Source organism: Vicia villosa, unplaced genomic scaffold, assembly GCF_029867415.1.
Source record: "Vicia villosa cultivar HV-30 ecotype Madison, WI unplaced genomic scaffold, Vvil1.0 ctg.000567F_1_1, whole genome shotgun sequence".
In the NCBI taxonomy this organism is placed as follows: Eukaryota; Viridiplantae; Streptophyta; class Magnoliopsida; order Fabales; family Fabaceae; genus Vicia; species Vicia villosa.
Window position 1 is genome coordinate 734090 of NW_026705260.1, and position 11763 is coordinate 745852.

The window sequence follows — 11763 nt, forward strand, 5'->3', positions numbered from 1 at the left end:
AGCAATTCGGGGCTGACTATGTCTTTGATGTGTTATTGATATTTCACCGTATTGTAGTTATTGGGAGAGAAGTCACAGCTAGGCAGACACTCCTATGATGGCCACTCGGTAGACCATCTTAGTAGAGACATGACATGTGTTGGAGTACATATGACAGAGAAAGAATAAGGACGTCAAATATATGTATCAGTTGTCTTTACTTTGTATATTTTGACATTTTATACTATGATTTGTTGTGGGATAGATTATGATAGTTTGACATTCTGTATTTAGCATTTTGGCATTCAAATATACACATTAGTTTTTTTATTTAGATCTTATTATTCAATGGTAAATGTGTATGATTTATTGTGGAATTGATTTAAAGATGGTTTATAATGTAAGGTTTATTAAAAAAAAAAAGTCAAAATTCTTCTAATTTACTGTGTAAAAGTGTAAAATATTATCATGGTGTTAATCTAGATATTTGAATCTAGAACTTTATTTTTCCTCGTTGCAAAGAAAGACAAAAAATATGCAAGCAAGGTTAGTCTAAAAATTAAAATCCAAATATTTTTTTGGCAAAAATACAGTGTCAATCTGATGAAATTATGTGGTGTATAGTAAACACATCCATATTTTGAAATCCAGACGCTACAGAGGAAATTTTTTAAGTTTCCATATAGTATGTGATCACTACATCAATCTCATAATTATGTCACGAAAATTTTTTGAACCCATCTTCTTTTCCCAAGACAGAGACATGTTCTCTATCTCCGAAGTATTTTTTAGGAACTGTGTTTTCCATCCCAATTTTATAGGAGAAGATTCTATATCATCAAGACCCAGGGATCTCCAATAATTCGTGCAAATTGACATCCCTAAATGTTGATATTAGTTAAGTTAGTTGGTTGGTTAAAATTTAGTTAACATTTAGTCACTCGATTAGTTAGACAGTTGAGTCTATAAATAAAAATATAATGTACAAATTTTACTCTCTTTTTTCAATCTATTCAATATCTTACAACATGAGTATTCATATATTCCCTATCTTCCATATGAATTTGAGTAGTATGACCTTTGGCCCTCTCATCACATGATTCTCAACATTAATCTCTATAGCTCTAATGGTTCTATTTATTGATCATTTGAAAACAAAAATTTTAAATTTGGTAAAAATGTTTACAATAGTAACAAAAACAACTAGAAAATTAAGTATATAGAAAAAACTCAAAATTCAAGCACACCAGAAAGATTGGAACAATAACATTAGATATTGTGTACATGCTTTTACATGTTACAAGAAATTTTTATCATAGAAATCCAAATCACTAGAGAAAATAACTTATAAGAAATCTTCTAAAGATGAAGAACTAAATATAGAAACCCTCCTTCTTTTCCTAGCTCCTAACACATCCTGTGAAACAGAAAATCTACTAACCACAGACTTAAGAGCATGATGAACAGAACCAGCAAGAAACTGTCTATATTCAGCATCATCAAAACTCTGCTCCTCACAACTAATTACAACAAACACATTCTTCATTCTACCACCAAAAGTCGCAATATCCGCCTTCATGATTACGAGACGAAGAGCCTCTAGTGCCTGTCTTATACTAGACAACAAACCAGGTTGATACTCACAACACAGTGATGCTTTAATTGAATAAGCAAAACCATTGAATCCACATTCTTGTTCTTCAACGCTTATTTCATCGTTGTCCTTTGGTATCATTAAACCTTCGCACGCTTGTGTTGCGGTTCTTTTTACCTCTTTTAAATGTCGAATAACTTCACCAAGTAACGATGCTTTGTCCATCTGTGATCATAAAAAAGAAGACTAATCGGTTTTAATGTTTTATCGATGATTAGTAAAGAGAGATTAAAACAAGGATTATGTTAAACTAAACTAACCTTCAAAGCACCTGGAATGATACTGCGAAGTGTATCGAGATGTGAGTTAATTCTAGCTCTTCTTCTTCTCTCTGCATCACTGTGATTCTTCAAAGCTTCTGCAGTTCTCTCAGTAGACACACCTTTTTGTTCCATTTTTGCAGGTGCTTTCACAAGCATTTCTCTTTCTCTATCCAAAACAAGAGAGAAAGATGAACCATAGCCACTTTTCATTACATCATTGTTTACTTGAAAACCATTAGTGGCATCTCCAAGTATATCATAACCCCAATCAAAATCTTCCATTTCCATACCCAAAAATACTAAAAAGTGAAAAGAGAAATGAGAAAGGAGAGTTATAGGAACCAAACACAAGAGAAAACAACCTTGGAAACAATGGAACAGGAGATGTTTTTTCTCTGTCAGAGTTGTCAGTGTACAAGTGAAGTTCTTGTACCAACTAGATATAAAAAGTGTTATGTAACTTTTGTCCCCGCGATGCAGATGCAGAGATTAATCTTTCGAGTTTGACCAGACTCGGAGGAAAATTTCTAATTATATATAATATTGAAGATGTTGAATTTCAATATTTTATCCATACTAGGATCATATAGAATCAAACATCAATCTTTCTTTTTAAGCTTAGTTCAATCAAATCGTCACACAATCCACTAAAATCATATAATATTCTTAAATTTTTTAGTTACTTATATGCAATAGAATAGAAGACTTGAGTTGAGTCTCTCACCAACCAACAAGAAGTGTATATATTGAATAATGCCAAATGCTGATTTTAGCAAATTTTGAAGGGAATCTTATTGAGTAATGAGAGATACAAAATCTAATATTTGTCATGAAATCATTAGTAACAATATTATAGAACAGCATTAGCAGCAATTTAGATCTCTTGTGATCTCTTAGTTGGTTTTATTATTGCTTTTCTGTCTCTTCCACGTCTGCAAGCACACTATGCTTGATTTTTTGTAACCATTGTTCACAATTGATAGACACAAAGGAAGTGACCATGTCCAATTAGATTCACACACCTTTTTACTTAATGTCAATGAAAGTTTTGTTGTGTTTAAATTAATTTATGTTGTCGTTCTCAACTTTTAACTGGGGTTAACACGATTTTCAGGGTTGTCTCCAAATTCAAGTTTGGAGTTGGACCTTTGCAATAAAGTATACTAATTATACTTTGTTTCTAGAAAACAGTGTAGATACTCACTAGTTAATTGCCTACTTCCAGTAACTATGTTATATTGGATTTGGAAAGATTCCATTTGGTTATGCGTTAATTAGCAATTTGTAAACACGTAGTAATAAAATTGATTATTTTTTTAAAAGGCAAATAATAACATATGGATATTATCATTGTGTGGAGAGCTCATGCGATATCATGTACGTTGAAATTTTTGAAAAGCTGAATTTGAAGAGAGAAAAATGATTGTCTTATACGAGCTCTAACCTACAAGCATTCATCATTAGGAGACTAACCCACCCATCGGGTTCGGTAGAGCTCATGGTTGTAAGAGGTTCCCAAATAATAGACTAATAGTTTCTGGTGGTCCCCTAAAAAATGTCTACATTATATAGGTTGATTTTTGAATTTTGAAAATATTGTCACAGTCTACAGAGGAAGTTATCGGTTGAGTCGCGGAACAATACGCTTTCTTTAAGACGTTTTGCGGTACTGGCAAAATGATGCAAAACAGCTCTTAATAACCACGACGGCTCCAAGATAAAACAACTCGTTCATAAAAGGGTTACGATTATCACTTGCATTGTGATTAATCGTTCAAAGAAATACACCTTCAGATGGTGTTTAAACCACTCGTAGTATTTGAAATAATTTCAGTCGTTGATGGCGCACAAGGTCACTCGAAAAATAAAGAAGAAAGAATTTGTTTTGAGATGAAGATAATAGAGAGGGAGAAGAGAGATTCCAAAAGTTTAGAAATTTGGCGTACCAATTCATTAAACTTAAGAATCATTTAATAGGTAAATGATTCAACTAAGTGGAGAGAAAATAGTGGGAGAATGAAGAGAAAATAGTGGGAGGGAGTTATTTAGTCAAAACTAGATTTTGATGAGTGACTCATTATTATTTAATAATTAATTAATATTAATAATTAATTCTACTAGAATCAACTCCCATCAAAATAGGATGACCCTTTCAATTCACGTTAAGTTTCCAACAATCCCCCACTTGAAAAGGTGATATTAAAAGTAATGTCAAAATGTTTCTAAGATTGTGAATAAGCAAAAGTGTCTACGACTTGAACCTTTACGTAGCAAGTAGAATTCCGATTCAACAAAAGTGACACAAATGTCTTGAACTCTATCTCAGACATCATACCTGCACACAACTTTTCTTAAGGTGTATTCTAATAGTCTGTGCTTTAATGGCCATGCACATGTATCCCGGTTTAGTGAAGGTTATGGGAATTCTGCCTCGAAATTTCATAAGAATCGACCTCAGTTCCATAATCACATAGGTGAATTTATCCAGAGTACTCTTGTAGCCTAGTTACTCCCTCATATAAAGTATAGATCTCATTAAGAGTTTATACCATCTCATCCTTTTATCACTTCAGGATTCATGCTTTTCTTATTTATTCTAGCATGATTGCCTCATATTGCTCACAACTTGTTATTACCTATTGAACCTATTTCTTGGGATCTCCAATCACTTAGGTCGGGTTACCATCATGAGCAATTCATATTCCTATAGGCATTAGTTCCGTCTTATATGATGTATTATAGACTTTTTCTCTAGTTAATCCTTTCGTCAAAGGATCTGCTAAATTTTCTTCAATGCGTACATGATCCACTCTTGCAACTCCTTTAGAGATACAATCTCTAACAATATCGTGCTTTCTTCTAATTTGACGTCTTACCATTATAACGGTTCTTGATATTTTGCAATAGCCGCGGTAGTATTGCAATGGATCAACACAGCTGACATATGTTTTTCCCATAAAGGAATCTCAGCTAGCAAGCATCTTAACCAACTTGTTTCTTCACTAGAATTTGCTAATGCTATCATTTGAGACTCCATCGTGGACTGAGTCGGATAGTTTGTTTCTTTGATTTCCAAGATACAACTCCTTCAGCTATGTTGAATACAAAGCCACTAGTAGCTTTGAAATCATCTGATAAGGTATTCCAATATGCATCAATGTATCCTTCAAGTACAACAGCAAATCTCTCATAATGAAAACCAAGGTTCATTGTCTTTTTAAGGTACTGCATGACTCGCTTAATAGCTTGTCAATACTCATTACTCAGTCTACTCGTAAACATGCACAACAAACCTACGACATATGCAATGTCCGGTCTAGTACAATCAGTGGCATACCTAAGATTGTCAATGATGCTTACATATTATGTCTGTCTAACACTTTCACCAGTGTTCTTAAACAGTTTCATGCTTGGATCGTACAGTCTGCTTGCTGGTTTATAGTCAAAGTAATTATATTTCTTTAAGATCTTTTCCACATAATGTGATTTATTCAAAAACATTCCTTGCTAAGTTCTTGTGATCTTGGTACCAAGAATCACAGTCGCTTCTCCGAGGTCTTTCATATCAAAGTTGTTCCACAACATGATGTCATAGCATTAACAACCTGAATATTTGATCCAAATATGAGTAGATCGTCTACATATAGACATATGATATTGCAGATGCGATCCTCAGATTTGGAATAAACGCATTTGTCAATTTCATTCACTTTGTACCCATTCGATATCATTAAGTTATCAAACTTTTCATGCCATTGCTTAGGAGCTTGTTTTAGTCCGTACAGAGATGTATTTAACTTACTGGCCTAGTTTTCTTGTCTATGTATCACAAACCCTTTATGGTTGTTTCATATAGATTTTTTCTTCTAAGTCACCATTTAAAAATTTTCTTTTACCATCCATTTGGTGTACTATTAATTTATAAATAACAACAAATGAAATAATTACCCTAATGGATGTAATTCTTGTGACTGGAGAGAAGGTGTTGAAGAAATCTATATTTTCTTTTTGTCTAAAACCCTTGGCTATAAGGCGAGCCTTGTATATATCAATAGTTCCATCAGGTTTTAGTTTCTTTTTTAGAACCCATTTACAACCGATTGGTTTGAAACCAGGAGGCAAATCTACAAAGTGTCAGGTCTTGTTAGACGCTAGAAAATCTATCTCATCATTAATAGCTTCTTGCCATAAATCTGCATCCAGAGATGACAGTGCTTCTTAAAGATTTATTGGATCTTCTTCTACATTATAAGCCGCATAATCGGGCCCATAGTCTTTAGTAAATCTTACTCTTTTACTTCTTCGAAGTTCTATTTCTACATTGTCGGTTCTTTTTGTACTTCTTATCATAGGAACGTGACTCGATTGGGTGCCCCCACTATTTCTCGATTTGAAAGGAAATTTGTCTTCATAGAATTCAACATCAATTGATTCTATGATCACTTTTGCATTTAGGTCATAAAACTTATACGCCTTACTATTTGTTGCATACCCAATGAATACACATTCATAGGCTCTACTAGCGAGTTTAACTCGTTTCGGATCCAGAATCTTGACATAAGCAAGACAACCCCAAGTCCTCAAATAAGACAAGTTTGGTTTCCTTTTCTTTAATATCTCATCAGATAAGATCTTACTTTTTGACTTGGGAACTCAATTCAGCACATAGAAAAGAGTCAATAAAATTTTCTCCCACCAGTGAGGTGCAACACCAAAATCCGTCATAATTGCAACAACAAGTTCAGTAAGAGTTCTATTCTTTCTTTCTGCTTTACCATTCATTTCAAGAGAATATGGAGCAGCCATTTCATGTACAATTCCATGTTTAATATAAAAATCATTAAATAAACCAGAATTGTATTTAGTTCTCCTATCACTACAAAGTCTCTTAATCTTCTTACTAAATTGATTCTCAATTTCAGTTACATACATCTTAAACATGTCAAACGCTTCACTTTTATTCTTCATTAAGTATACATAAGTATAATCACAGCAAATAAAAGTGATAAGATAACGTTTATTATTTCTAGTTAAAGTTCCATCTAATTCACATATATTAGAGTGTATAAGATCTAGGGGATCAGATTCTTTAATAATTAATTTATGTGAAGTCTTAGTTATTTTAGCTTGACTACATTATTCACATTTATTTGAATCATTGATATTTAATTTAGGGATTAGGCCTAAGTTGCTTGCATTAGAAATAACTCGCTTATTAACGTGACAAAGTCTAGCATGTCTAATATTAAAATCACACAAAGAGTAAACAAAAGGAGAAATTTTATTCAAATCAACATTCAACTTAAACATGCCATTAGTGGCATACCCTTTTCCAACAAAAATACCATTCTTAGTGATGGTGTAAAACTCTTCCCCTATAGACTGACTAAACCCTGCCTTATTCAAAATAAAAACACAAACAATATTCTTTCTAAGTTAAGGAACATGCATGACGTCCTTCAAGATTAAAGTCTTTCCTGAGGTGAAGTTCAACTCAATATATCCAATTCGAGCAACATCAGTGGTGTAAGCATCTCCCAACAGCTCTTTCTTATTTTCACATTCGTGTATGTCTTGAACATAACACTATCATATCAAACATGATGAGAGGCGCCAATGTCTACCCACCAACCATCACTTCCACCGACCACGTTGATTTTAGTGATCATAGTAATGAATTTCTCATCAGTCGGGTTAACCTGTGCATTAGAGTCAACATGTTTGGGCTTTCTCTTACATATCTTGGCCATAAGACCCGGTTTACCACAATTATAGCAAGTGAAAACCGGAACTTGGTGGTTGTGCTAGTTCTGATTCTTTAATGGTTTTCCCGTAGGCTTCAGAACCGCACCAAATCTCTCTTTGTTGTTAGAAACAACTAAGACTTCATCCTTTTGATATTGTTTTCTAGCTTCCTCTTTGATTCAGAGGAGAGTGATTAGACTCTCAATGTAAAACTCTTTTGTTTTATGCCGAAGCATGTTTTTGAAATCTTTCTAACCAGGGGAAGTTTGTCAATGATAACAACAATTTGAAATTGTTCATTGAGGTGCATACCTTCTATGATGATTTCATGAGCGATCTTCTGAATTTCGTGGCTTTGAGCTTCCACAAATTTTTCATCCACCATCTTATTGTTCAAGTAGCGGCTGGCAACATATTTCTTTGCACCTGTTTCTTCAGTATCATATTTCTTTTGCAGAGCCTCCCATACCTATTTAGCAGTCTTGTAATTACTGTAGTAATTATACAGATTATCGGCAAGATTGTTCAAAATGTGATTTTTGCAAAGATATTCATTCTCTTGCCCTAAGGCGGTTTCTTTCTCGAGCTGCAATTTATCGGCCACATCTTTAGTTTTTGCAGCAGAGTCTAAATCAGACATTTTTGGAGTCCCGTCTGATTCCACCGGTGTCTTACCATTAGTTAGTTCAATTGATTCAGAAGGAGCAAAAGGGATATCCTCAGTCAGAATGTGGGAAAACTTCTTTAAAATTATGAATAATTTCATCTTAGATTGCTAATGTTTGAAGTGAGAACCCTCACACTTAAATGGGTTGTCAGACACATTAGTAGCTGCGGTAGTTTCGATAATTTCCTCAATAGACATGGCAGTTAATACAAATGTCTTAAAATTGTTGATTTTTCGGATTTTAAAAATATTTCCACGGAGAAAGTTATCGGCTGAGTCGCGGAATAATACGCTTTCTTTAAGACATTTCGCGATATTGCTAGAATTATGCAAAACATCTCTTAATAACCACGACGCCTCTAGGATAAAACAATTCGTTCACAAAAAGGTTACGATTATCACTTGCACTATGATGAATCGTTCAAATAAATACACCTTCAGATGGTGTTTAAGCCACTCGTAGTATCTGAAACAATTTCAATCGTTGATGGAGCACAAGGCCACTCGGAAAATAAAGAAGAAAGAATTTGTTTTGAGATCAAGAGAATATAGAGGGAGAAAAGAGATTCCAAAATTTTAGAAATCTGGGGTACCTATCCAATAAACTTAAGAATCATTTAATAGGTAAATGATTCAACTAAATAGAGAGAAAATAGTGGGAGAAGGAGAGAAAATAGTGGGAGGGAGTTACTTAGTTAAAACTAGGTTTTGATGAGTGACTCATTATTAATTATTAATTAATTAATATTAATAATTAATTCCACTAGAATCAACTCCCATCAAAATAGGATGACCCTTTCAATCCACTATTTCCTATTCAGAATGAATTTGCTCGCTCAAGATCTTTATCTCATGGTGAAATAATTCTACCTTCTTCAAAGCATTCTCGAAGGAAGCTTGCATGATTGAATAGTCAAACTCAACGATTTTTGTATATTATTTATTCAAATAGATCTTTTCAAACTTTTTCTCTTGCAACTTAGTGTGAGCCACTTTCAAATTCTTATGGGATTCACAAAGTGCCTCCTCCAATTTTCCCACCATTTTTTGATAAGGGTTTAGAACCCCATTTACATTGGCCATAGTGGTTTCCAAATCAAATAACTGAAGGTGTGTGAAACAAAAGAAAAGTGGGTTTGAATTGAGTTTCAAGGAAAAAATGTAAACTTCTTCCCAAGACAAAAAGTTCACTTGCTTACAAAAATATACAAAGAATAATCAGAGAGACTTATGCAAAATTTCAGCGTAAGTTTTATAGGGTTCTTCAGGTTTTTCTTAAATCTTCCAATTCTTCCTTTTATAGCCAAGAAGAAGTCTGATGAATGGTATAATAGGAATACTCAATTTCAGATGTTTTGTTCTAACGGTCAGTGAGAGAGTGATCGATAACGTAGTAAAAAGTAGAGTCCTAGCACGACCCTATCCGAGTAGTGAGAACATTTGAACATTGTACTATTTCCTCATGTAAACTAATTTTGATCTTATCATTTAATCTTCAGAGGCTTCTGATACTTGATGTTGAAGCATGCTTAGAAGGACCAAAACTCGAGTCACTAGAACCTAAGTCTTCGGAGTCTTCAGAACTTCTTCATCCAGTACCTTGTCTTTAGAGTCTTCAGAATTTGGTCTTTGAATCTTTAGATCCTAATTCATCAGAGTCTTCAAAACTTGTTCATACAAAACCTTGCCTTCAGAGTCTTCACCACCTGGTGTTCAAAATCTCTTGTCTTCAGAATCTTCAGAATTTGTTCTTCTAAAACCTTGTCTTCAGAATCTTCAAAACTTGGACAACATAATCTCAGAGCTAGAGGAGTCCCCATAAGCTCTTCCTCGATAGTCACGTTCAGAAGTTCTATCAGTAACGTTCATCATAACTATTGTTATAGAAACATTCTAGAACTTGACTGAACCTGTAAACACGCCTGGTATCTTCCAGAGTCCGAGTGTGTTGAGTTCAGAACCTGATGACGTCACACACCTTTTCTTCAGAGTTAAAACCTATTAGCAAAAGATACACACTTGACAGAAACCATTAAAGAACTAAATTGTTCTCTAAGATATCATGTAATGTTATCATCAAAACATAACGTCAGATGTAGAACCAAATCTTGTTCTTACAATTTCCCCCTTTTTGATGATGAAAATACCATGTATTTTGATGAACAATTTATGCTAGGTTTAAATCACATAAAAAATATTTAGAGTTATCTAAACAGCTCCCCCTGAGAACTATACTCTCAAAATTCATTTAGGTTTGTTCAGAGGCTCCCCCTGAGCTCAAGACTTACAAAATAATTGAAGTATAAGTATGTAGCATGAAAGTAATACATCCATGTTTTCAACTTCATCAGATTATGAATATAAATGTCTAGTTCTTCATCTCAGATATTGGCTTGCTATCAGAACACGATGAGTTTTCAGAACCTGATTTTGAATTTGCACTAAGCTTCAGAACTGGGTTCATCTTGACCATGTTCAGAACATATGAACTTGTTGGCTACTCAGATCTTGATTAGTCTATTGACTATCTTTTAGAATTTTGCCTTCCTATAAAATTTCAATGAACTTTTGTAAAGTTCCTGAGCCAAACATTGTTAGATGCAAAAGTTTCATCTTATACATATCATGTATGGGACATATCTTATAAGAATAGATATTTCAAAATAATCTCCACTTCTTCCCCTTTGTTAGAAATCAAAAAGACTTTAAAAATAAATAAAAAGAAACTTCATTGATTAATTGATAAAGAACAAAATTTATGTTTGGGATAATTCATGTAAATATATATTAATGAATCATAACACACTTGCCCAAAAAAATGGAATAAAGGAGAGATAAACTTTCATTTATGAGTAATAGAAAGTACAACATGAGTATAAGGAAACAAAACTACAACATTTCCCAAACAACCAGAAGAAACTATAAAAGAGTTCACTCGACATAGTGAAACATCTCTCATTATTCTACAACTAAAGCATCAGCAGACATTTCATTGATGACCCTATCAACTATCCCCACTCTTATGAAAAGCTCAGAAAACACTTTTCCATAAGGATTGAGAAAGACTGTCTGGTTTCTAGAGGCCAGAATTGTTTCTTTAAGATAATTAAATATGGTCTTTGGAAGGTTGATGCAATTCTTGAAACCAAGAAAGAACATAAAATAATTGTATTCTTTTGTGAGAAATTTTGTGTATGTTTCCCTTGGACGAATGTTTAACAAAAGCACTTGATACCAGAATCTTGCAACAGGACGAAAAGCCAACGAGGAGGATGTTCCACTAGCTTGATTGACCCTGTCAAGAAAGTCAAGAATCTAGTTTCCCTCATACTTGTTGTTGAACCGATAGTCTTCTACAATCGAGCCCCCATCATTACACTTTATTGTTTAAGCAATAGAGGTTCGAGTAATTCTTATTGGATGGACAAACACAAAATTAGGCTTGGTAAATGAAT

The 11763-nt window shown here is 33.7% G+C and overlaps 1 protein-coding gene across 1 annotated transcript; it reads right to left on the reverse strand.

The window, feature by feature from the left end:
• Positions 1–1232: 1232 nt before the first annotated feature.
• Positions 1233–2394, reverse strand: LOC131629479 (transcription factor bHLH30-like). The gene is made up of 2 exons (XM_058900266.1): positions 1894–2394; positions 1233–1798 (listed from the first exon to the last, which is right to left on the reverse strand). Exons 1-2 carry the CDS (start codon positions 2182–2184, stop codon positions 1325–1327), a joined length of 765 nt encoding a protein of 254 aa, XP_058756249.1. The 5' UTR covers positions 2185–2394; the 3' UTR covers positions 1233–1324.
• Between the last annotated feature and the right edge of the window lie 9369 nt (positions 2395–11763).